Below are 26,034 nucleotides of genomic sequence, written 5' to 3'. Positions count from 1 at the left end.
ATGCTCTAATAAATAAACAGCAATAAGCACAATGGTGAATCTGATATGTAGTCAACACTGGAACTCAATGCTCATCCAACTGCCTGCACAGATGGGATTGTGAGGATATGTGACAAAGCTATATGTAAGACACTGGCCTGCCCAAAGCAACCCCCATTCTGGGTGCAGAGCCATATTACAACCACAAAACTCCTGCCCATGGTGCTAGGGCAGAGGGGAGTCCTCCCTGGTCGGGAGGGTGAGAAGGATATCAAATGGCTGAGCTCTGGACCTGTTGCAGCTAAGCTGTCCACCAGACTGGGACTTAAGCTGGTATGACTCCTGGTCTGAGAAACCATCTTCTTCTACAACCATGGTGCTTCTGTGATTTGTACCTAAAAACTGGGTAAAATACAAGTGACTGTTTCTAAGGCAGGTGGTCCTGGGGAGATGAGGGAAGCACGGCAGCTGTGGTTCCCCAAATCCTAATCCTAGCAGCCCATGCTGACTTGTTCACCTATACAATGGGAATAAGGACAGTATCTATCTCCTGGGTTTATTGGGAAGACTACATGAGTTGACAATAAACACAACAATTTACATTTATTGAGTGTTTACTACATGACAGGCACTAGTCTCAGAGTTCTCAACCACCTTAGAAAGTAAAGACAGGCCGAAACCGGTTTGGCTCAGTGGATAGAGCGTCGGTCTGCGGACTGAAGGGTCCCAGGTTCGATTCCAGTCAAGGGCATGTACATTGGTTGCGGGCACATCCCCAGTGGGGGGTGTGCAGGAGGCAGCTGATCGATGTTTCTCTCTCATCGATGTTTCTAGCTCTCTATCCCTCTCCCTTCCTCTCTGTAAAAAATCAATAAATATATTTAAAAAAACAAAAAAAACAACAAAGTAAAGACAGATATCAAACTTGAGTTTTAAGACAAGGAAACCAAGGCTCAGAAAGGTTAAGTATGGCAAGTAACAGAACTGGGACATTTGGCTCTAGAGCCACCAAAGAACACTGCTTTTGAAGTTAACTATAAAAGTAAAACCAGGCCTGGCCAGTGTGGCTTGGTGGTTGAGTGTCGACCTATGAACCAGGAGGTCACAGTCGTGGGCTCAATCCTCAGTAAGGGGTGTGCAGGAGGCAGCCAATCAATGATTCTCTCATCATTGATGTTTCTATCTCTCTCTTCCTCTCCCTTCCTCTCTGGAAAAAAAAAAAAAGTAAAGCCAGTACTTGGCTTGCTGTAAGGGCTCAGTGTGAATATTATTATGGGGAAGAAGGTGGGAAGGGTCTAGACACACTTTACAAGGGGTCCCTCTCTCCAGCTAGCTTTCAGGTGTGCATGACTCGACCTCTTCTCTGGTCTCCATCTCTCTCACCTATTACCAAGGACAACAGGTCTCTATCAGGCCTGTGGGGATCCAGAAGGACAATATGGCTTTAACAGAGTCTCTTGAGATGGTTCTCTGGCCTGACTCCTATTTATGCCTAGGGCCCTTGGGAGAGGTTCTAGAGAAATCTGGCTTACCCATACCAGTGCCAACCTCATGGGACACAAAGCATTCTCTATTGCAATGGTCGCCAACAGGTGGTCTGCAGACCACTGGTGGTCCGTGAGGTCCAAAAGGTTGGCAACTGCTGCTCTACAAAGTGGTAAGGGAACTGATACGGACTACATCTAAATTCAATATTCTCTTGAAGCTGTTTATGCTTTAAGTCCAACTTACCTTTCAGGGGTTAAGGATAGTATAGGAAAACTTATAAATTTGGAAGAGTTCCAAAATATCCTCCTAGCTCTGATGTCCTGAGCTTGAAAAATGAATTAATGCTCACCTTCAATTCCCCTTTCATAGGTAATGATTTTAGTCTGTTTCTTTCAGCTTCACAGACAAGCCACCCTACATGATCCTTCCTTTGCTGTGGGTAGTTTCCAGTTTGCACTGTCCACCCTCAGAAGTCCCCCATTCCATGCCTGAGGATACTTAGCAACAAAGCCCCAGGAAAGCCATGATGATAATTTGGGAGGTCAGGGACTTCCCACCCACCAAATCTAGAACACACATTTCTTAGCACCACTGTTGAGTAGGCCTCCTCAACCATCTAACATCTGTTCCTATTCTAGGTCTCCCTCCTACTCCCATCCCTGGGGGTGGAGACTTACCAGCACTGTTGGCCTCTGACTCCAGCAGGTGGATGTCATTGCAGTCCGCCAAGGAGTGTTCCAGACAGAGCTGCAGGAAACGAGCCTGGGTGCGAGTGACCCGCTTCAGAAGTGACAGCAGGGCCACTGTCTGCTCACACTCATTCCAGCCCTTGAACCAGCCAGCGAGAATGCCCACCTGGTCTCGGAACATCATGGTGCCGGGCCTGGGGCCAGGGTGGGGGGTACGGCGGTGGCCAGGGCCAGCGCCGTCACATGGTCTCGGCTCCGGGCTCCTGTTACCTCTTCCCTGAAGGCCAGGGCTTGAGGACGTTCCCTGGCGTGGTGGCAACAGGTGGTGGGGGGAGGAAACCTGCTCACATCGGGGGAGGTCTTGGTCCAGCCACACCTCTCCAGGCTCCTGGAAAAGGAAGCAAGGGGTCAGATAGAATGAAGGGGCTGGAAATGACCTAGTGCTGAGGGAGTAAGGAGTCTTCATGCCTTCCTCTTTCAGGCTATCCACTCTGCGGAGATCCTGGGAGAAAGGTAAAGCCAATACCAGATACTAAACCAACTCTCCCTCCAATCTTCAGATCCAGAGAAAAGGCTTGATCAGGACTCAAGAGACCTACCCTAGACTAAGGAAAAAATGCTGCCCCTCAGGCCTGGCTGTCATAGGGCAAAAAGATGTGAATTTATCTTTATTTACTTATTTATTTTTATTGATTTTAGAGAGGAAGAGAGAGGGAGAGAGAGATAGAAACATCAATGATGAGAGAGAATCATTGATCGGCTGTCTCCTGCAAGCCCCCTACTGGAGATCGAGCCTGCAACCCAGGCATGTGCCCTTGACCAGAATCGAACCTGGGATCCTTCAATCTGCAGGCTGACGTTCTATCCATTGAGCCAAACTGGTTAGGGTCAAAGGATATGAATTTAAAGCAGAGAGTAAATGGGAAATAGGAGAGGCTGCACATTATAGGAAAAAAAATCTGAATTAATGGAGACCTGGCCCCAGGTTACTTGACTATGCAGGCATATGACCCCAAGCACATGCCCTCACCTTGTTGGTCTCTGGCCACCTCCTTCCAAATCTGGACAAAGTGACTATTTACCTGCTGAAAGGACCCTATGAACTATTTATGTTATTTCAAGCTAAGACTTACAAAGCTAGGATGTGGGTGGGTGGTGAGGTGGTGACCCCAGTGGAGATCTCAGGTATGTGAATCCTGATTAGTAATTGTCTGAGTACCTAAGGGTAAGGGGAGAGAGGCCTTTTCAGAGATCTTAAACAGGCTGGGGGGATATCAACTCCACCACTCCAGCTTACTCTAGAAAAGTTGCAACTCCGATGTTTAAGATCCCATCTATCTCTACTCTGAGGTGAATCTCTTCCAGCCCCCTTTTTCATTTCCCTGAAGACTAACCCTGACCAAAGTCCTCTGGGTGGGGAAGTCCCTTTGGCTCTCAGAGATCTGAGGATGTCACCTACAAGCCAAGGGGATGTCAATCTGAGGACAAGGGGGACACTTCAAAAGTCAAAAACTCCCAAGTAAGAAAGTGTCCAAATTCCTCTTAGGCAGGAACTACAAAGGAGCTGTGTCAACTGGACAGACAAGACAACAGGCCTATTCTTCAGTTGACTGGTTTGTGGACACTACTCTGAAACCTCTTCCTAACTGTCTCCAGCTCCAGATCCCTATTCACATTTCGCGTCTTTCTTGCAACCAGTGCCCTTGGCTCTACCCTCAACCACATTCGGCTTCATCCCCATCTCGCTGCCAAGAGGACTGAGAACTCCATACAGAGATCTATTGAAGCTGCTGTGCTCAGGTCTTAGGGAGCTACTGCCATCTCCTTGAACTTCCATGCTCCTGCTGAGGAAGGCTGACCTGACAATGGCTGTGACTAACCTCACCAATCCTCTGTGGGACAACTGAACCGAGCAAACTGACCTGGTTATCAATCCTTTGGATATAAGAAGCAAGTGTGGAAGAAAGTGGAACCTCCAAAAATCTTTTTAAAAGGGAAATCAAATTTTGCCTCCCTGGCTTAAAATCCTCAATGACTTCCCATTGCACTTAAACTTATATTAAACCTGAACTTCTTATCTTGTCCTACAGGACCCTGAAAGATTCCTGTGGCCTCTCCAACTTCATCTTGTATCAAGTTGTTTCTTGTTTACTGGAATCCTCTTCCCCCAGACCTGTCTATAGCTGGCTCCTACTTGTCCCTTAGGTCTCAGCTTGATGTCACTTCCTTAGAAAGATCTTTCCTGACCAATCTCACTCTCAGTCACTCTATTATGTTAAAAGTATTTCATTTCTATATAATTCAGCACCCTCAAATATCATCTTATTTATATTTGTTATTTTTCTCTTCCCATCAAAATACAAGCTATACCGTCATCACTCAGAACCCAGAACAATGACTGACACATAAAAGGTGTTCACAAATGAATGAATAAAAAGGTGCGCATGGAAGTCACACTTGGGATTTCTACAGCCCTGGGGGAGAAGACAGAAAGAATGGCCCACAGGATGGTAAAGGGATTTGAAAATCATGAGAGAAAAATTTGAAGGCATCAAGGAAATTTCTCCTGGTGAAGAGAAGACTCAGGAGCAATTTCATAATTGACTTCAAATATCTAAACGGGTAGCACACAGAAGAGGAATTAGATTTATTTACTTACTCCAGAGGAGAACCTGGGTAGACATTTCTAAGTGAGAGGCAATACAGGATATGGGAATATGGGAAATGTTGAAAGTCAAGAAAATTAAGTTCTAGTCTTGCCACAGAACAGATTCACTTGGATCTCTGAGCTTGTCTGCTTCTATTCTCTAGAATGCATAAGGTAAGCTAGATTGGATCACACATAACAAAATGGGTTTTATTTCTCAGGCTAACTCAAATTGACTGGTAGTAGCTGCCTGGAGCACTGTGGTGAGAAGGATCCTGAAGCAATGAAGCAATGGAAGAATGATTAATAATTTGGGCACACCTCAAGGAATGGGATATTATGTAGCTATTAAAAATATGCTTGCCCTAAAAAAAAAAAAAAAATGCTTGCCCTGCCATGGTGGCTCAGTGGTTGAGCATCGACTTATGAACCAGGTGGTCACGGTTCGATTCCCGTACAGGGCACATGCCCGGGTTGTGGGCTCGATCCCCAGTTGGGGGTGTTTCTCTCTCTCTCTCCCTTCCTCTCTGAAATCAATAAAAATATATATTTTTAAAAAGCTTGACTTTGATAGAATACAAAAAAAAATGTATATAGTATTTGCTCTTTACTGATCTAGAGTGATGTCCATAAGCTGCATAGTAATATGTACAATGTGATGTCATTTTTTTTGTAAAAAGAAAAAAAAAGCCAAATACAAAAATCATTATATATCATATCTGATTATATACACATATGTATATAGAGAAGTGTATACAGGGATAGACCCTAAGGCTGTTCACACTGATTACCTTGGAAAGGAGGAGGCATTATTAACACTCTCAACATAACTTTTTAGTATTTCACTAGTTACAAGTAAACACATATTACTTCTGTAAATTTTAGAGGAATTTAATTTAATTTTTAAAGTTTTAAGGGTACATGTTACTTTCTGGCTCAGTGAGAAAGAGTACTATTGTTTATCAATGTTTGCCCTGGATGCAGGATGGGTGAGTGGTAGCTCACGTGCCTGGAGACAGTCTTAACATAAGGAAAAACTTTAAAATAATGTTATCTGTCCAAGAATGGAACTGGCTGCCATATGAGGAGGTAATAAGCTCTCTGGTTGCTGGAAGTGGTCAAGCGGAGGCTGAATGAACATCCCTCGGGAGTGGGAGGGATTCCTTCACTGGACGGCAACTTGTAAGATAGAAGACATGTTACTATTTCAGAGGGAACATTTGTGATGGGAGGTTTGATATGCCAACAGCATTTACTGCAAAAGATGACCAAACCCACAAACAGACCAAAGTTGTGCACATTCTTTTCCATAAACTCTTTTATTGAGTTGTTACTTTTCCTAAGCAACAGCACTGTGTGTCCCAAATAAACTGTTAACTGCACATCAATCCAGCTTCTTTCCCCAAGTCAAATGCTAGAAGCAAAGCCTCGGAACAGAGTGGGGTCTCAAACATGATACTTTACAAAACCAGGTTTTAAAAAGCAGGCTGGTGAAGACTATGGTGAGCTGGAAAGCACATACCCTGTCTAAAGGGTGAAGTCACAGTTCAGCTCTAATTAACTGGTGCCATGGGGGAATGTGGGTCTAGTACCGTTAGGTCTTATCTTTTTTTTTTTAAAAAAAAGAGAAACCAGAAATCTGGAATTTTAAATAAAATTCCCCTATTTTTAAACGTTGGAAATTAATTCACATTAATATAGCAACTATATAGAACAAAGCCTGTGGCTTATGGTCCTTTGACTAGATGGACACATACAGAGAAAAGACCAGAAGTCTGATAACTATCCCTCCCTCAGGCCTCTGTGATTCACACTTTTAAGCCACCTCGCTGCTCAGGAAACATGACTGATGGAGAGGATCTAGTATCCGAGGATGGGTCGGACAGTTCTCAATAAACCCTGGGGCTTTAGGCGAACAGTCCGTTTTAAGAATATACTGTTTTAAAAAAAAATCAGCCTTAAAGGAGGGATTCCTATGCTCTGGACAGAAAGATGTTTGTTCTGGATGATGACTGAAGAAGACTGGATGGCTTTCTTCTATCAAAGGGCCAATTACCTCAATATCCTGGGTGCCTGACTGCAGTGAGAAAGGAAGACCTGGCTTGGTGAGATGGGCCAGGGGAGAGCCATCAGCATTGACTATTCCAAGGCATCTTATTGTAATGGATTTTGGAGGATCTGCCTGCCAAATATGCATTCCCATCTTCTAGTACCAGCCCCATAAGAGCCTGTTGGAGAATTAACTGTCTTTCTTGGATCCAGGAGTAGACATAGAGTAAAGCCTGGACAAGGAAAAGTTTTCCTTGAACTTTTGTTGGAGCTACTGGGGAAAACAAGTTCACTGTTAGGGTTGCCCAGATTACACCTCTCCTGATGCTACTGGTTGCCACTTCTGCTACCTCACAGTGAGAGCCTGCCATAGAATGAAGCCAACAAAGATGAAGGCTGAGTCAAGAAATTAGGGGAGGAAAAGGGAGACCTGTTCACATTTGAAGACCTGCACATAGCAAGTCTAAAGCCCCCCAACCCCACATTTTCTTAATTACATGGACCAAAAAATTTATTTTTCACTGAGGCCAGTTTGAATTGGGTTTCTAACACTTAAAGTTGAAAAAGCCTTGATGTTCCCATACAGAACAATTCACTACTGCTCTGGTCTCTTTTGTCTTCATGTGACCAAAAATGACTCCCTGCCTTTGAGGAAAGACATGAGAGTGGAATGTCTATAGCAGTCTCTAAAAAAGCCCAACATGCCATATTTGGTCTCCATGGGCCCAAGTAACCTCTTTGGGAAGCATCTACCAACCCTGGAGGGTAGAAAATGGAGCCAAAAATTGGCTAAAGGTTCTAGGAAAAAGTGCCCTCTAAGCTCCTTCCTTGGCCCCGAAGAGTGAGAAGCAGCCTACAGACAGGCACCTCTCAAAGTCAATTCTCCACATTCAGAGAAACACTGTGGAGTGCTGAAATCTGGGCTCTCATGCTGATACATACTTGCTGTGTAACCTTTGGCAAGTAACTCAGTTTCCTCCTCAGTAAAGCTTGTGGTAAGAATGAAATGAAACAATGTATATAAAAATACCTAGCACGATGCTTAGCGTATCTTCATATATTAAGTGTCAGGTCCCAGACCCTGTGATAACAGCTTTCCATGGAAGAGCTCATTTGATCTAAAACTATATATATTCTATATCTGTCTTATATATGTATATAATATCCACATTTTACAGATGGAAAAACGGACCGTTAGGTTGTCACTTATCCAAGACTGCACACAACTAAGCTGAGATTTTCAAGGCCAGGCAGTTTGGCCTTGTAACTCTTGGCTGTTCCTGAGAATAATGCTAGTCTCCTGTAATTTCTCTTCCAATGCCTAGAAAGTTGGGCTGAAGGGTACAACATTTAATGCCAGTATCTCTGGATAAATAAGAGGCTCCCATTAGCCTCCCTACACATTCCTGGCCCTTCTACAGCACCTACCTAGGCCTTTGAGTAACTCACACTTCACGAATAAGGTAATACGCTAGTTACCTAAGGTTAACTCACTATCCTGACCTAAGAACAGGAGAATGTCAGAAGCCGAGGGAGCCCAGCGTCTCTCTTATAAAAACCAACCAGCCCTGGAGGGTATGCTTATTGGTTAGAGCATCAGACTGCACACAGAAGGGTCTCGAGTTCGATTCCTGGTCAAGGGCACGTACCTGGGCTGTGGGTTTGCTCCCTGCCCCCAACTGGGGAGCATGTAGGAGGTAACAATCAATGTGTCTCCCTCACATCAATGTTTCTCTCTCTGAAAAGCAATGGAAAAGAATCCTCAGGTGCGGATTAACACCACCCCCACCAATCAGTATTTTCAGAAACTCCTAAAATATGTACACAAAATATGTACACTATTGCCTCAGCCAAGAATGAGGCTTTTGTATGAATGGTCCTGGGGAAGGGAAGGAGAGGTGAGAGGCCAGGCACAGCCTCCTGGAAATAACACGGCCTAGAGAGCTCTGGGAAACCCTGAAGTAGAGAAGCTGGTGTCCCATCCCAACCCTTACCTCCCCTCAGTGTACTGCCATCTCTTTTACTCCTCCCACTCCTAAATATGCCACCTCTTCCCTCTAAAACTCTCTTTGACTTTCCTTCCCTTCTCCTTCCTCTTCCATAAGATCTAGTCATTGAGTCTGGATAACTTTTTTTTTTTTTCCTACAGAGACACTTTATTTTAGAGAAGAGAGAAACATTGATTTGTTCTCTCACTTATTACACACTCACTGGTTGAGTCCTGTAAGTACCCTGACTGGGGATTAAACCCACAACCTTGGCATATTGGGACAAAACTTTAATCAACTGAGCTACCCTGACAGGGCGATAATTCTTTTTTCTTAATGTCAGTTAAACATGCCCTCCTGCCTTTTTGGCTCTGGGACCAGACGGCCTGGGTTGGAAATATAACCCTACCACTTACTGCCTTCCTTAATTTGGGCAAGTGAATTCATCTTGCTATACCTGATTTCTCATATGTAAAATGTAGTTAATAATAGTAGCTATTCTCTTAGAGTTGTCAGGCATAAATACTCTCATAGAGTTGTGGTCATCATGCTGGATTCTTCTTTTTCTAATGCCATCACCAAGTCCTATGAAAATTGTGAAAAATTTCCCCACCTTGCAGCAGTTCTTTCTCCACAAGTAACAATGCTTGGATTAGGATGCCCCACTAATCAGATCATCCACAACTGGTGCCTTCTCATCTTTTAGGCTATCAGGCTCAACTGTCACCTCCTCAAAGAGGCCAATTCTGACCACTTTGTGTACAGTGGCCATCCTCACCCTCTCATTCACATTACTGTTTTAATTTCTTCATAGCACACACCATTATTTTGATTTGTTTATATATTCTCTCCCCCATCAGAATATAAGATTCATGAGATCCAAGACCTTGACTTTTTCATTCACCGCTGCATCTCTAGTACCTAGAAAAGTATCTCCATAAATTGTTTGCTAGAGATATTTGAGACTTGCATGTTCTGCTGTTCTGTGACTTGTTCTCAACTAGACTCTATTCATCGAATTTGCACCCAAACAAAATCAACTCGCTACTTAACTCTCTTCCAAAGTTTCGGACCCTGGAAAAGCAAAGTTGATGTAGGCGTGGGGAGGGGTTTGGGATGGGAATAGGGGGGATGAGGACAAATATGTGATACCTTAATCAATAAAGTAATTAAAAAATAAAAAATAAAACCAGTGCACGGATAATAGCAACAAAATTAAAAAAAAAAAAAAGTTGATGTAGGGAACTGAACACCATTACTCCTGGATTCCTCTGCCTCGAGGCTACCACCAAACCATGCCAGTCATTTCATCTCATTTCTATATTTCCCAGTGAGATCCCAAAGGAAAGTCTGGTTGGGTCAGACTAGCCATAAACTCTCTCTGGATCCAAGCAAGCATAGATTAGGGCTAGGGGAACAGTGAGGAAGGGGACTATCATCAATGCTTAGAAAGGTAATAGGATGGAATCAAAGTCTTATCTGGCTCCACAAGTGAGCAGTTCCAGGCTCAAGAGCCCAACACATGTCTCTAAGGATCTTCTGTCACCATCTCACAGATATTCAGGAAAGGACCTTTTCAAACTAAGGGCTCTCAGGGAAGAGTTCTCTTTCCACTGAGGCTGCTAAGGATGTAGGATTTAAGCCTGGGGTTGCTGAGAGCCTTTTTCACCACAAAGCAGAAATCTGTTGAGGATGAAGCTAAGTTAGTGAAGAAATGGAGAGAGATTATTGGATTGTTTCAACTCCTGGATGTAACTAGTTCTGAAGCATCCTAACTCTGGACTTTTTGGCAACATGAATCAATTAATTCTCCTTTTTGATTAAATTAGTTTGAACTAAGGTTCTGTCACTTAAGTCTTTAAAAGAGTCCTGGCTGCTATGAATTTTGTTTGTTTGTTTTGTTTTTCCTTTTTTGCTAACAATGAGAACTTATGTGCAGGGCATTGTTCTAAGTACTTTATATGTATTAACTTAATCCTTATATAATAATTCTATGAAGTAGGATATCATTATTACCTTCATTTTTTAACTTAAAACTGAGGACCAGAAAAGTTAAGTAACTTGTCCTATGTCACAAAACTGGTAAGTGATGATATGGGATACAAATCCTTTTTGGCTCCAAAGTCTGCATACTTAACCACTACACTACAATGCCCTATTGCTCCCAACCCTATGAGAACATAAAATTCAACTCCCTGACTCCAGACACTATCATCTTGGGACAGACAGGGGCCAGAGAGCTTCTATTTGTTCCACCTGCGCTCAATTTCATCCTTTATAAAATGAGGATAATTGTAGTTTACCTACCTCATAGGTCCTGTGAGACAATACATGTAAATCACTTAAACAGTGACTGGTAGATAATAACAACTCAATGAACAGTAGTCATTAGTATTATTACTAATGGGTCACTAAAGTGCAGCTGGCAAATACAATGCAGATGGGAGAAATCTCTTTTCTTTCATCTCTGTCCTTCAGGGGAAGAGAAGAGATGCCATGGATGAGAGATGAGGACACTTTCTTGTCTTCCACCCATTGCATTAGTTGTTTCCTTTCTCTGGAAGGCTAGTTGTCATTGTCCCAATTCCTATGGGATATCACCCAGCCCAAATACCACCTTTTCTATGAAGTATTTCCAGATAAAGTGCTGAATTTCACTTAATCTTAGCCAAATGGCTGAAAAGCAATCTCTCACTGCTGAATTTCTACAACATATAATTTGTACCTCATGTTCTGCCCTGTGTACCTGCCCAACCTCTCTACTGTACTGGGAGCTCCCTGAAGGCAGGCCCCAGTGTTTACCCTGTGATCTCTGTTACCTCTTCTTGACCTAGAGAGAAACAGAATCCCTTAGAGGAAGTTGAGGGCCCTATGGAGGGCTGAGAAGCCAAGTAGGATGGGGTGAGGCAGTTCAGAGCAGTTGGGGTAGATAGCCTCTCCTTGGGCTAGGTAGAGAGGAGAGGAGGGGGAAGAGGAGGAAGGTGTAGGAAGGTGTGCTGAATCTGAATGAGGTGTGAGATCTGAGAAATTTAGAGATTTCTAGCCAAACACAAGAGCTGCCTGTGCTCTAATGATTCCCAATAACTTACAGAGGGCAGATCCCACCATGTGGGATTCAGAGACTAACAAGACACATCCCCAGTATTTCCCAAACTCCAAGTCCAGTGAGGGTGGGTGAAAAACTATAAGGAAGAATATGAGTGGTGCTCTAGGAAGTACAATAAAGGGCTCTATGCAATAAGACACAGAGAACGAAGATTTGCAGGTGTCTTAAGGGGAGGGTGCCTATGTGAAGAAGGACAGATGAGTAGATGAGAAGAGATTTTGGAGGAGATAGCAATTTGAAGCAGAAGCACCAAAGAATGGCGTGGAGGGAAGCCAGAAGGAGAAGTCCTAGGAAGATCTGAAAGGAAACCATTTAAAAGTAGAATCTGAAGTAATTGCTCAGAAGGTGGGGCAACTTTGTGGAGAAGCTAGAGGTCTTTTGAAGGGGTCTTTCTGGAGGGTGGGGACTTCACAAAGGGTACTCCCAGGAAAATGGGGTGGGCAGTAGGGCATCTTTTGGGGGCTTTCTGTGGGGAGAGGGAACTTCTCCTAGAGGCAGTGGTTCTCAAACTTGAGCATGCATCAGAATCACCAGGAGGGCTCCTAAAATCAGGCTGCGGGGCCTGACTCCAGGTTTTCTGATTCGGTAGGACTGGAGTAAGGCCCAAGAATATGCATTTCTAACAATTCCCAGGTGATGCAGATGCTGCTGGTCAAGGGACCACACTTTGAGGCCCATTACCATAGGGAAGAGATTCTCTAGTGAGGAGGCCTCAAAGGGGGAAAGGACGGTGGGAGCTTCTGGAAGGAAAACAGGGGCAGTCGTCCAGCGGTCTCTAAGGAGGGTGTTAAGGGTCCCTCCATCTCTGAAGGGGGGGGGGGGGAGGGGCTCTCTGAGGATGGAACCTAAGAAAAATGGTCTGTGAGAAAGGTCTTAAGGACTGGGGTTTCAAGGGGGTGGAGAATGCCTCCTGACAAACCTCTTACTGAAAGGGGACCTGGAGCCTCTCGGGAGGGTTGTGTGGAGGATGGTGGGGCCTCGGAAGGGACTGTGGGGTAAGGAGACTCAGATCTGCACAGGACCTCTAAGGGGATTTCAGGGGAAAAAGAATGGAGGAGATGAGAGGGTTCTAAAGGGAAGGGAGCCCAGGAGGGTCCTGAACAAGGTTTCTGGGGGCCGTGGGCGGAGAACCTGAGGGGATTCTGAGAAGTCTGGCCAGGGGCTGGGGCGCATTCTCGGAGGGGCCCGGGAGGCGTGGTCTGAGGTGGCAGAACCCCGCCAAGGCCGCAAAAGGGTGCGTGGGGAGGGTCTCCTGAGGGAAAGTGGGGTCAGGTGGAGGGCTCGTGGGGAAGAATTCTGGAGGGAGGGAGGGTTGGCAGTGGGTGCGAGAGGCTTGGCGCTCGGGGAAGCCTCGGAAGCGGCCGTGAGGCAGGAGATCCGAGGGCTCGGGGTGCCGAGGGCCCTGGGGGGGCTCAGGGCACGTCTCGGGGGGCTCAGGAGGTGGCGGGGTCTCTGAGGAGACGCGAGATCTTGCAAACCGCACCTCAGAGGGGTCCTGAGGAGGCCTTAGGGCTTACAGTGTTTTTGTGAGGAGGGTGTTAGAAAGTTCACCTAAAAGTGTGTGTGGGGGAAACTTACAAAGGAAATTTTTGCATCCAGAAGCAATTTTTGGAACATTTGGTGTGGATTCCTGGGAAGGGTTGGGGATACACAAAAGGGGTTTTGGAAGAGGTGTGTGGAACGTGGAAGGAGAGTTCGCCATAGGTTTGAGGCTCTGAGGAAGATTTTCCGGGCACATCTGGGGCATCCTGAAGGATGTGGGGGGCAGGAGTGCTGGGACTCGGGGTTCTGAGGGGAGCACCTCGCAGGTGATTTCGGGTGCGGGGTAGGCGGGAGGGTAAGTTCCCGGGGTGTGTGTGAGGGGAGTCTGGGGAGGCTGTGTGAAGGCGGCCCTTGGGGGACATTTCGGGAATGCCCGGGTCTGGAGGGGGTTTGGGGGAGACTCGGAAAGGAGATTTTTAGGGTTTCGCGGGGAGAAGACATCGGATCCACACGGCTGGATATCCGGCGGCCTCAGGGGATGTTTCTGGGGGGAGGGTGGGGATTCGGGGCCCATTTCCGAGCCCCGGGACAGTCTCCGGAGAAGCCTGTGGGCATGGCAGGGGCGGGACCCGGGGAGGCCGGGGCCGGCGGAGCGGGTGCGAGGGCAGTGTCAGGGGTCTCCGAGGTCGCCGGGGACCGCCCTCCAAGGAGGCGTCTGAGGTGGACGCGGGGGTCGATCCCGAGGATGTGAGGGGGTCTGGGAGGGAAGCTCCGAGCGGCCTGTGGGGGCCCTTCGGGGGCCGGGGTGGGGGCTCCGCGCAGGGGTCGGGACCCTTCAGGCCCGCGCTCCGCGCCCGCCGCCGCCCGCGGCTTGGGGTCCCTGAGGGGGCGGGGCCGCCCGCGCGGCCTGGGACGCCCTGAGGTGAGACCCGCGCGCCCCGACCCGCCGCGGCCCCGGGCCGCCCGACCCTGCCCGCGACTCACCGCCTCGGCCGCCGCCGCCGCTCGGGCCTCCTCAGGCCGCCGCCACCGCCGTCGCCCGCTCTCCAGCCCGCGAGCTCCCCTCCCTCCTCCCGCACCGACCACCGCCGCCGCCGCCGCCGCCGCCGTCGCGCTGCGTCACCGCGCCGTGCGTCACCGCCCCTGGTCCCGCCCCGGCGGAACCGCCGCGCGCCGGCATTAGCAGAGGCCGCGGTGACGAGCCGCGCACCCGCCAACGGGCGGTGAGCGCGGAGGAAGGCCGGGTCCTGGCGGCGAGGGGCGCTGCGGGGGCTGGACGAGGCCCGGGAGGCCCGCCTCTTGCTCCGTGGGATTGGTCGGTCGGGGGGGCTGACGGTCAGGCGGCCGACGGGAGGGGAAGGGGCGGGGCGCGCGCGGCGTTGCCAGGGGCGACGGGCCCGGCGGAGCCCGGCGCTGGGCCTCCCGGCCGGCAGGGGGCAGTCCCGTGCCGTCTACCTCAGCGGCCGCGCCCTGAGTCACAATTCCTGATTCTGGCGTTGAAGCCCGCTCCCGCCGGGCGCCGCGCCCCGCCGCCCCCCCGAGCGTCCAGGTGGGCGCTGGGCTTCTGGAGTCCCCGCTTTCTCAGCGCACCCCTCTCTGAGCTTGTGGCTTCCTCTCTCGAGCAGAATAGAACGGAAAGAGGCAATGCATGCGTAGTGCTGGGCACCAAGGAAGCCGCCAATAAATGGGAGTCGTTGCTCCGGCTGTTGTATATCTGTTCGTTCATTCTGCAAATCCCCTGGCTCGGGGTGAACGACACAGAAGGCGCTCAGGTGACTGAGACTGTGGCTGGTTGGAGGAACTCGGGCAGTGCAGCCGGGGTGGAGGGTGGAGTTCGGCCAGGGAGGGGTGGGACAGGAGCGGCCGCCGGACGTTTGGCCCCTCGAGGGGACTTGGACTTGTCCTTTGGGCGCTACGGAGCCGCGGAAAGGCTTCGAGCTGGGAAGAGTCATGGGTGAGCTGGGGGTTTGGAGAGATGTCTCTGGCTCTTTTATTGGAGGGAATGGAGCTGGGGACGGAGTACGGGGAAGCAGCAGGGATGGGAGAGGGGCGTTTGCACGAGGGTGAGACTGGGAAGCGGAGGAGGTCCGCGTAAGGATGCTGAGTGAACTGGCTGGCCCGTGGGACTGGGCGGCTGCAGCAGGCGACAGAGGCAGGAATCTAAGATAAAGTCCTCTGGCTGGAGGTTGAGGGGGGGGGGGGCGGGGCGGTCTCCCTGAGAAGGAGATCAGAAAAGATGCAGGTCCTGAAGATTCGGAGCCCAGTGTGGGCCGCCCAGCGGCAGGGTCCGGGAGACTGCACAACTCCTGTGTCTGAAGCTTAAGATAGAGAAACTGGAGCTGGAAACCAAGATTTGAGGATCACCCAAGAGGGTACTTGAAGCTGTGGGAATTAGTGACCTAGCCCGGGGAGGGTCCAAAGGATGAATGGAGACAAGAACTCAACAGAACCCCGAGAAAAGTGGGACATGGAAGGTTTGAGCAAAGAAATCAACCAAGATTGAGAAGGAGCAGCAGAGAGGAGGAAAAGCAGACGTGGCATGTCAAGCCAGGGTGGTTGATGGCACAAACCCCATCCACTAGCCCTTCACTGAAGCAAGAGTTTTCACACCAGAGAGAGTGATTGTGCACCATACATGCTGCTTCGTTTATTCATCCAATAATCTTTCTTCTGTACCTAATGTATGCCGTGCATTGCTCAGGGTACTGGAATTTCAACAATGAACAAGGCAGACAAACATATCTTCTTCAGGAAGCTTGCATTCTGATGGGGAGGTGGGGCACAAACAATATATAAACACAGTGTACCTTGGTGATACGTGGTATGGAGAAAAATAAAGCAAGCTGACAGGATGGAGAAATGGGGTCAGTACTATTTAGATGAGGAAAGACCTCTTTCATCAGATGGGGTTTGAGTAGAAATTTGAAGGAATTAAAGGATGAACCATGAGGGAAAGACGTTTCCCGAAAGAGTTAATGGCAAGGGCCAAGGCCCAGGGGCAGGATTACTCACCGAATCACAAAGGCTAGCGTTGCTGCAGTGAGCACAGAGGAGAGTAGTGGAAGACAGGGTCCAAGAGGTAATGGGGGAGGGGTGATGGCAGATAACTTAGCTAGAAAGGCTACTGTAAGGGCTTTGGCTTTTACCCCAATAATATGAGAGCCATGGGAGGGTTTTAAGAGAGGCAGTAGCTCATCTGACTTGGGTTTTATTAGGACCCTTCTGGTAATCCTATGGAGAACAGAGTGAGGGAAAAGGGGAGCAGGGAAACCGTGCAGAGAAGAGAAGGGGGGTTTCTCTCCTTTCTCCTTTACGTGTTCAGGCTGGAGATGAAGGCGGCAGGACCAGGGTGTGGGTTGTGGAGGGGGAGAAGTGGGCAGGTTCTGGTTACACTTGGAAGGTCTAAGCTGACAGGTTCTAACGTACGTTGTCCAAGGAAAGAGAAGGGTCAAGGATGACTGCAAGATATCCAGGTGGAGATGGCAGGTTGGCCACTGGATGAAGAATCTAGAGGTTAGGGGCATGCCCAGCTGGAGACATGATTAAAGTAAGCTCTTTGAAAGGCAAGAGACTGACGAGGACAGGAAGAGAGGAAGGTAGACGGGAAAGAGAAGGGAGCTCTCTGCTGTCAGGAGGAGGAGCAGAGAGGGGAGTTGGAGGAAAACCTGGTGAGGGTGGCGGCCTGAAAGCCAAGTGAAAAAAGCCCGGAGCGCAGGGAGCGATGGGTGGTGTCCGATGAAGAATGAGAATTGGCCGTGAGGTCTAGCACCATACAGGTCATCGGTGGCCCTGTCAGTGGGGAAGGACAGGAGTGGGAGTCTGCTGGGAGAGACTAGAAGGGGAAATTGGGAGGAGAAATTGCAAATAGCAAGTGTAAACAACGCGTTCAAGAAGTATTGCTAAAAAGGGAAGGAAATGAATGGGCAGTGGCTGGGCAGGAGACGGGGTTTATAGTTTTTAAGATAGAAGAAGTAACGCTGCCTGTGAGAGGGGAAGATCCAGCAGAGATGGGAATGTGGATGATGCAGGGAGACGGGGGATAGCTGAAGTGATGCCCTTGAGTGGTTGAAGGGGTGGGGTCCAGCGTGAAGTAGTGGGGAATAGAAAGGCTTGTCCACTACTACGGAGGGAAGCAGCCATTATGGGGCTGGGATCTGCAAAAATTCTCCTTTGTTTGGTTGTATTTTCTTACTGAAATACACAGGGTTTTCCTATGAATTACTTTTTCATTTCTCCTTTATAGGACAGAACATTATATTGATTTTTTTAAAAAAAACTTACGTGTATAAGTAGGGTACATTATCTAGGAATTTCATTTCAGGATGAGACAGGAAGCAATACGAAACACTTAATAAAAAAGGGGGTGCCAGTCTGACAAGATTGAACACCATTGTTGTAGGGCCCATTATAAAGCCCGTGAGGCTGAATAACTTCAGGAAGAAATTCACCATTCCTCTGCTGCTGTGGTGTCTCCTGTTTCCTTTCCATTTCCCCATCAACATAGTAGGTGACAGTTTGACCCGCAGCTCCCCTGTTCAGTTCTGGAGTTAAAATACTCAAAGTGGGGGGGGCGGGGGGGGGAAATCCAGGAAGGCTTCCTGGAGGAGGGGAGGAGGTAAAGAGCTCGTTATTATCTTTTGTGTGTGGAGCATGTCCACCATGCCGGGAGACCTGCGAAGCTATTTTATCCTCACAATAACCCTGAGTCAGAGAGTGAAGGTACTCAGCAATGGTCACATAGCAAGGCAGCATTTGAACCCCAGTCTAGGTGATTTCCAAGGCTCGGAGGTCCTGACAGATTAGGGGAAGGAAGGAGGGGGCGGAGCCCTCTTGCAGCAGTTGTCCCAGAATGGGCATAAACAGGATGTGGTGTATGAAACCTTTCCCCTACCCCACACCCTGCCCCCCCTTCTTTCCCCAGCCCTCGCCCCACCCCTAGAAGACAGCGGAACTGAGAAAAGAAGAGGCCTGTGGACAGAAAAATCATGGTCAGGGGGCCAGGGGGCCAGGGGCCGTCCGGGGTGGGTCTGGGTCTGGGAGGATGCCCGGGTGAAGGTCGGGCTGTGTGTTGGAGAAAAGGGGCTGGGAAAGGGGACCCCACTGTGGCAGAGGACCAGGCTGGGGGAAGAGAAATGGTGGTTCCTGGTTTGGCACCAGGTAAACAGGTCTCGGGGTCTCCTTGAGTGTTGCCCAAGGATACCTGCTGGAGGGCTGGAATTTGGCCTCTGCTCTGCCATCCAAGGATGTGCCCTGTGAGGGGCAGCATCTGCCTGGGGAAAAAAGGTTTCTTTCCTCATGTTCATGACGGCCTCCTACGGGCTATCAGCGCATTCCTCTTCATTGTCAGATGGAGACACCGAGGCTTGGGCAGGGGGCAGGGACTGAGGCAAGGCCTGCTCACCTCTGTTTGGGCTCTGCTGCAGTCGGACTCCCTGGTGGTGTGCGAGGTGGACCCAGAGCTAAAGGAAAAGCTGAGGAAATTCCGCTTTCGAAAAGAGACAGATAATGCAGCCATAATAAGTGAGTGCCATTTTCCCTGGAAGGATGGGAGGGCGGTGGGGACGTATGAGGAGGGCTGGGCTAGAGTCACTGAGTTCGAAGGGGTGTCCTAACTAACCCCTTTGTGCCATCCCTCCCTAGTGAAGGTGGACAAAGACCGGCAGATGGTGGTGCTGGAGGAAGAATTTCAGGTGAGGGGCTGGGTGGATGGGACCTCCAAGAAGTGCAGGGCGGGGCTGGGAGACCCAGGGGTATGGCATTGCGGGCTAGAAAGACCTGGAGGTCAAGTCCCAGCTCAGATGTGATCTTAGGCAAGAGACTGTATGGGTTTCTGCTTCCTCATCTATGAAATGGAGGTAATAGTACCGACCTCATAGGGTTGTTTGTGCTTCCTCATCTATGAAATGGAGATAACAGTACCAACCTCATAGGGTTGATTCAATGATTTAATCTTTGTAATGGGTTTAAAGGCCTGGCACATAGTATATGCTCAATAAAATGATAATACTTTATTGGCACTTAAAGAATTTCCAGATAAATTAATAAAAAGCTAGCAGGAATCTTTTATAATTTACTAGAGGCCCAGTGCACAAAATTCGTGCACTGGGGGGGCGGGGGGGGGGCGGTGCTCAGCCAGGCCTGCACCCTCTCGCAGTCTGGGAGCCCTTGGGGGATGTCAGACTGATGGCTTCTGGCTGAGCGGTGCTCCCCCTGTGGGAGTGCACTGTGCACTGACCACCAGGGCGCAGCTCCTGTGTTGAGTGTCTGCCCCCTGGTGGTCAGTGCATGTCATAGGAACTGCTCATTCTGTTGTTCATATAGGATACCTTACCCTCTCTTGGCCTCACTGTCTTTATCTATAATATGGGAATGATAATAAGGCTTACTTTATAGTGTTGTGGTAAGGATTTAGGGGGGTGGCTATGGAGACTGAGGCTGGGCTGTTTGACAGGGGAGGGGGATTGGCTAGGAGTTGGGCTCCCTCTGGTCTTCTGAAAGGAGGTATAGTAAAGTGGTTATGATTTAAACCCAGATTCATATTTGAACTCCTCTGCTCAGAGTTGCTGTGCAATCTAGGGCAAGTGTCTTAACACCTCGGGGCCTCAGCTTGCTCACCTGTCAAGTAGGGATAATACTAGGACCTACCCCACAGAGTTATGGAAGAGCTCAATGAGTTAGTCCATGTGTGTTACTTAGACCAGTATCTTGGCACATAGTAAATGCTTGTTTAATGGCAATATTTTCTTCTCTCCTGCTTTTTCCCTCTTCCCCCAGAACATTTCTCCAGAGGAACTAAAAATGGAGTTGCCAGAAAGACAGCCAAGGTATATACTGGGGGAAGGAACAGGAGGGTCAGGCCATGGGGAGAAGGGTGATGATGGGGGTGGAGACTGAGGGGACTGCTTGGGGTCCAGTCCTATTCACCAGCTTGGGATCTCTGTGTTTGAGGCCAAGAGTTCTTATCCTAGCACTTTGTGTACAGTATACTAATATTTTGTTGCAGAATTTTACACTGATGATCATATGTGAAATTAGAGCTTACTTTTTAAAAAATACAAACTTTGTCAGGTTTCAGCCTTAACATTGTTCTTGCTTCAGTAAATAAAAAGAAAGAAAATTTCCTTCTTTTTTTTAATGCTACAGAATATTTCTGGTAACAAATAAATTATTTGACATTTAACAATTGGGGAAAATCTTGTGTGAAGCCATATAAGTCTGGCGCTTTTTGTGTATGGAAGAACACTTTGACACTTCTGTGGTAACTGGTCTGTTTAGATTTTCCATCTCTGAGGTGAATTTTGGGTGCCTGAGGATTTTGAGCCTCCATCCTAGCCAGAACCAGCTCCTGGGTGTCTGACAAGTGTAGTCCCATAGGGCCCCATATCTGGAAGGCAGCCTCGAATGTGGGAGGCAATGCTCTGAGGCTGCCTGCTGTCTAGAAATTCTTTATAGTTTTATCTTTGAATTGGTGTTTTTTGTGAAGTCTTCTGAGACAATAGAGCATGTGCTAGGGCTTGGGGCAGTGCCACCTCCAGCCCTGGATGGGTTCTCTGTCCACTCCCTGCACCACCCAGTGATGCCCTGGCAGGGGGCCTGAGTGCAGATTCCAGGAGGGTTAGGGTCAGACTCCTCCTGCTCCTGAATGAAAGCTCCAGCCCTAACTGGTTTGGCTCAGTGGATAGAGCGTCAGCCTATGGACTGAAGGGTCCCAGGTTTGATTCCAGTCAAGGGCATGTACTTTGGTTGCGGGCACATCCCCAGTATGTGCAGGAGGCAGCTGATTAATGTTTCTCTCTCATCAATGTTTCTAACTCTCTATCCCTCTCCCTTCCTCTCTGTAAAAAAAAAAAAAATCAATAAGATATATTTTAAAAAAAGAAAAAAAGAAAGTTTCAGAGTGTGCCTGTGGCATCTGCACTCCCCTTTCAAGTGTTCCCATGTCCAAGTCAGCAAAGCTTACAGAAGAAAGGAAGAAGTTTTTCTCCTGTCTTTTGAACAAGGGGCCCCAAATTTTCAGTTAGCACCGAGCTTGGCAAATTGTGTAGGCAGGCCTGGTCTCAGCCCCAGCTGGACAGTATCACATAGTAGTTGAGCACTCACAGTCTAGGTTCAAATGTACCAAAAGAACTTTGGGCAAGTGACTTCACCTCTCTGGGCCTCAATTATCCCATCTGTAGTATGGGGATAAAATAGCGCCTTCATCATAAGGTTGTTGTGAGTTAAATAAGCACTGACTTTTTGTTTTGTTAATTCTCACCTAAGGATATTTTTCCATTGACTTTTAGAGAGAGTGGAAGGGAGGGAGGGAAGGTGAGAGAGAGAAAGAGACTGAGAGAGAGAGAGAGAGAGTGAGAAACATCAAAGTGAGAGAGACACATTGATTTAGTTGCCTTCTGCAAGTGCCTGAACTGGGGCCCAGATTGAATTTGAAACCCAATTATGTGCACCTGGCCAGGAATTGAACTCACGAACCTTCGGTGTATGGGCCAGTGGTCTAACTACTTAGCAACACTGGCCAGGGCAGCACTGACTAATTTTTTAAGCCATTACGTTTTTCTTTTTCTTTTAAAAAAAATATTTTATTGATTTTTTACAGAGAGGGAGGGAGAGGGATAGAGAGTTAGAAACATCGATGAGAGAGAAACATTGATCAGCTGCTTCCTGCACACCTCCCACTCGGGATGTGCCCTCAACCAAGGTACACGCCCCTGATTGTAATCGAACCTGGGACCCTTCAGTCCACAGGCCGACACTTTATCTACTGAGCCAAACTGGTTAGGGCACGTTTTTCTGTTTAACATGTTTTTATTGAGGTCTATTTGACATATGTCATTACTGTATATGTCATTACTCTTTTAGGTGTACAACGTGATTTGATATTTGTATATATAGTGAAATGATCAGCACAATAAATCTAGTTAACATCCGTCACCACACATAGTTACAAAATCATTTTTTTTCTTGTGATGAGGACTTTTAAGATTTACTCTTTCAGCAACTTTCAAATATGCAATACAGTATTATTAATTACTAGAGGCCTGGTGCACGAAACTGTGCATGGGTAGCGTCCCTAGGTCTGGCTGATGATCAGGGCCCATCGGGGCCTTCCAGCTGCTGGCCAGGGCCTCCTTTTCCCAGCTGCCAGCTGCCAACTTGGGCCTTTCTTTGTTCTGTGCCGCCCCCTGGTGGCCAGCGCAGTCATAGCGAGCCATTGAACTCCCAGTCAAACTCCCTAGGGCAGTGGTCGGCAAACCAGCGAGCCACATGCGGCTCTTTGGCCCCTTGAGTGTTCTAACACCACTTCTTCAACCCTGGCGATCAATGGGGTGACAGATGTCGCAGCCAGATCGCCCTCACATCCCTAACACCACTTCTTCAAAATAGACTCGCCCAGGCCGAAAACCGACTTCTGCGCATGGGCCACGAAGTTTCAATCGCACTGTACGTGCGCGCCCGCACGTGGTATTTTGTGGAAGAGCCACACTCAAGGGGCCAAAGAGCCGCATGTGGCTCGTGAGCCGCGGTTTGCCGACCACTGCTCTTCCACAAAACACCACGTGCGGGCGCGCACGTACAGTGCGATTGAAACTTCGTGGCCCATGCGCAGAAGTCGGTTTTCGGCCTGGGCGAGTCTATTTTGAAGAAGTGGCGTTAGAAGTTTAAGTTTAAAAAATTTGGCTCTCAAAAGAAATTTCGATCGTTGTACTGTTGATATTTGGCTCTGTTGACTAATGAGTTTGCCGACCACTGACCTAGGGGACACTTTGCATATTAGCCTTTTACTAGTATATATATATATAGATAGATAGTCACCATGTTGTACATTAAATCCCCATGACTTATTTATTTTATAACTGGAAGTTTGTACCTTCTGACCCCCTCACCCATTTTTGCCCACCACCAACCCCCTCCCTCTGGCAACCACCAATCTGTTCTCTGTATCTATGAACTTGGTTTTCTGTTTGTTTCTTTTTTTTTAAATTCCAAATGTGAGATCATAACAGTATTTGTCTTTCTTTGTCAGACTTATTTTACTTAGCATAATGTCTCAATGTTTCATCCATGTTGTCACAAATGGCAGGGTTTCCTTTCTTTTTAATGGCTGAATAATAGTATTCCATTCTATGTATAAACCACACCTCCTTTATCCATTCATTCATCCATGGACATTTAGTTTGTTTCCGTATTTTGGCTATTGTAAATAATGCTGTGATGGACGTGCAGTGCATGTATCTTTTCGAATTTGTGTTTCATTTTCTTTGCGTAAATACTCAGAAGTGGAATTGCTGGATCATATGGTACTTCTATTTAGCATTTACTATTATTGTTATTTTTAATCATTTATCGTGTTTGAGGCCAGAACCTTCAGTCTCAGTTATTAACCCTAGGTTCTCAGACTCATGCAAGATTTCAAGGTTGTAGACTTAGGTTATCGGCATTGGTTCTGGGCTCCAGGCTGAAGTCCTGAATTTGACTTCCTTTTCGCCGGTGTAGGTTCGTGGTTTACAGCTACAAGTATGTGCACGAAGATGGCCGAGTGTCCTACCCCTTGTGTTTCATCTTCTCCAGCCCTGTGGGTGAGACTCAGCTCTACCCATCCTGAGAATAGGGTCTTGGATTCTGGGTGGGGTGTGTAAGGTAGTGTTTGAGAGTGCAGGTGTGTGTGTGTGTGTGTGTGTGTGTGTGTGTGTGTGAGACTTGGTAAGTACTGGGAGGGCAATGCATGGAAGTTGGGGGCTTAGATTTCTCATGAGCCCAACCCATCCTCCTCAGTCCCGAGATGTGTTAAGTAATCCTACTTTTTTTTTTTTTAACCTAGAAACTCCTATCTGGGAGTTATTCTGAGGGTCCCACCTGCAAGGACCCTCAGAATAACTTCAAACTCCTAGACAAATCTGAAAACTGGGACTCCTTAGAACAGCTCCTAGGACGCTTAGAAAACTCCAGGGCCTGCAGGACATTCCTGGCCCCTTAGAGAATACCCTAGGATCCCCCAGTTATGTTTCCTTCTCCCCTTTTCCATGCAGGCTGCAAGCCCGAACAACAGATGATGTATGCAGGGAGTAAAAACAGACTGGTGCAGACTGCCGAGCTCACAAAGGTCTGGGCCTGGGGCCGAGGCTCCCAGAGTGTTAGGGAGGAGGGGTCAGGGAGTCTGGTCTCCTGGGTCTGAGGGAGGAGGGGGCTGGAGTCCTCCCCCTCTCAGTGCCTGAATGGATCATAATATTGATAACTCTCCCTGCCCAGGTGTTTGAAATCCGCACCACTGATGACCTCACCGAAGCCTGGCTCCAAGAGAAGTTGTCTTTCTTTCGCTGACCTCTGGGTTGGGGATCTGAATTCCTGATGTCTGAGTCCCCAAAGGAATGGGGGACTCAGACCCCTAGGACCTGAACATCCCAGACCCCGAAGAAATTAAAATGCAAGAACTCAGAGATCCTCCCATTCTGGCTCAGTTTCTGTTTCTCCTTGTGGGCGCCAGCTGACAGTCCCTGCAGTACCAGCCTCAGGCTAGCAGAGGGCAGGCAGACCAAGAGGATGTCCGCTGGATTCCGGGAGGAAAGGAGGATACCTGCTTCTTTGAAAGAAGCCTGTGGGGTTTCCTAGGAAGTATGGGGGAGGCCCGGTCTCCGGCAGGAATTGGGGGAATATTCGAATCCATGAAGGAGCCACTCCGGAGGGGATTAAGGATACCTGGGTCCCTGAGAGTAAAGGAGAGAGTGTCCGTTTCCCCTCCTCCCTTCCCTTCTCAGCTCTAGGGGTCAGCAGGCATTAGCTTACACGGAATGCTACTTTTCTCAGTGAGGCCTCAGGCAGGAAGAATTTAAATGCAGAAAGTTGTTGAAAGATCAAACATAGTTGCTCAGGGGCTTGGGAGTTGTTGGGGTGGGTTGTTTGTGTGGTTGGGTAGACCTAGAGGTTCCAGTGCTGGGAAAGGCAAAGAAGATCCAGGACCCTTAGTGGACCACTAATGGGTATGATGTTGAGGGGGCCAGGAAAGGGACATCCTGTTCGCCCTTGTCTGGAGATGCTTCTTTCTTCTGGCATCCCTGGGCATTTGACTCCCTCAGGCTCTTTGTTTCTGTCTCGGAGGGACATTATTGAGAACCAACAGTGTACTAGGCTCTGAAAACTCCAAGACAGGCAGATCTCCATAGTTATAAATCACTCTTTCAGTCTCATTGCTTCTCCTTAACGTCTCAGCTCTCTATGTCCCCAGATTCAGGGGACCCGGCTCCCTCCTCCACTCCTTTCCAGGTTCCCTATAGAGGTAGCTGTTGCCATGGTAACAGTGGCATTGTGACCTAGGGCCTGGGCTGCCCCTCTCCAGCTCCAACCCTTCCCCATTCTTCCCAGCCAGGACACACCATCCCCTCACCACCTCACTTTGCCCCAACCCTCGCCCCCTTATTCCCAAGCAGGACACGGCCTTGCTCGAGGGATTCAGGATAGAAGCACTCCACATAAAGAAATCCCCTGCCCTCAATTTCCTGCGGGGCAGGTGGTGAGAGGAAGGTCCGGGTGTGATGAGCTCCTTTCCTCTGACACTTGTCCTGGTGCCCTACCTCATCTCTCTGCCAGGCGCGTCTCGACCCCTCCCTCTGA

At 48.3% G+C, this 26,034-nt stretch overlaps 2 protein-coding genes across 4 annotated transcripts in view; one reads left to right on the top strand and one right to left on the bottom strand.

The window, feature by feature from the left end:
• The window catches only part of SAMD4B (sterile alpha motif domain containing 4B), a 39,186-nt gene extending 24,660 nt beyond the window's left edge, over positions 1-14,526 (bottom strand). The window contains exons 1-2 of the mRNA XM_079800194.1: positions 14,413-14,526; positions 2,145-2,544 (exon numbers count right to left, since the gene is read on the bottom strand). Coding sequence (XP_079656320.1) covers positions 2,145-2,340 — 196 coding nt within the window. The 5' untranslated portion in view covers positions 2,341-2,544; positions 14,413-14,526. The remainder of the gene's footprint in view (positions 1-2,144; positions 2,545-14,412) is intronic.
• Positions 14,527-15,053: 527 nt separating this feature from the next.
• On the top strand, positions 15,054-24,861 carry GMFG (glia maturation factor gamma). 3 transcript variants are annotated; one of them, XM_079800201.1, is made up of 8 exons: positions 15,146-15,200; positions 18,350-18,416; positions 18,852-18,948; positions 19,069-19,118; positions 20,203-20,252; positions 23,923-24,005; positions 24,456-24,529; positions 24,676-24,861. In XM_079800201.1, the coding sequence occupies exons 2-8, from the start codon at positions 18,414-18,416 to the stop codon at positions 24,745-24,747; spliced, it is 429 nt and encodes a 142-aa protein (XP_079656327.1). In that variant the 5' UTR covers positions 15,146-15,200; positions 18,350-18,413; the 3' UTR covers positions 24,748-24,861. The 3 variants fall into 3 exon arrangements, with proteins under 3 accessions (XP_079656329.1, XP_079656327.1, XP_079656328.1); XM_079800203.1 differs by lacking the exon at positions 18,350-18,416 and having other exon boundaries at positions 15,054-15,200; XM_079800202.1 differs by lacking the exons at positions 15,146-15,200; positions 18,350-18,416 and adding an exon at positions 18,488-18,585.
• The last annotated feature ends 1,173 nt before the right edge of the window (positions 24,862-26,034 follow it).

This window comes from Cnephaeus nilssonii (assembly GCF_951640355.1).
Source record: "Cnephaeus nilssonii genome assembly, chromosome: 20".
Taxonomy (NCBI): Eukaryota; Metazoa; Chordata; class Mammalia; order Chiroptera; family Vespertilionidae; genus Cnephaeus; species Cnephaeus nilssonii.
This window is presented reverse-complemented; position numbering and strand designations above follow the sequence as displayed.

Excerpts from the sequence above, each read along its gene's own strand:
- GMFG (XM_079800201.1), top strand. Across the intron at positions 19,119-20,202 it reads TGCTGGAGGAAGAATTTCAG|AACATTTCTCCAGAGGAACT; the intron begins GTGAGGGGCTGG and ends CTCTTCCCCCAG. Across the intron at positions 24,006-24,455 it reads CATCTTCTCCAGCCCTGTGG|GCTGCAAGCCCGAACAACAG; the intron begins GTGAGACTCAGC and ends TTTTCCATGCAG.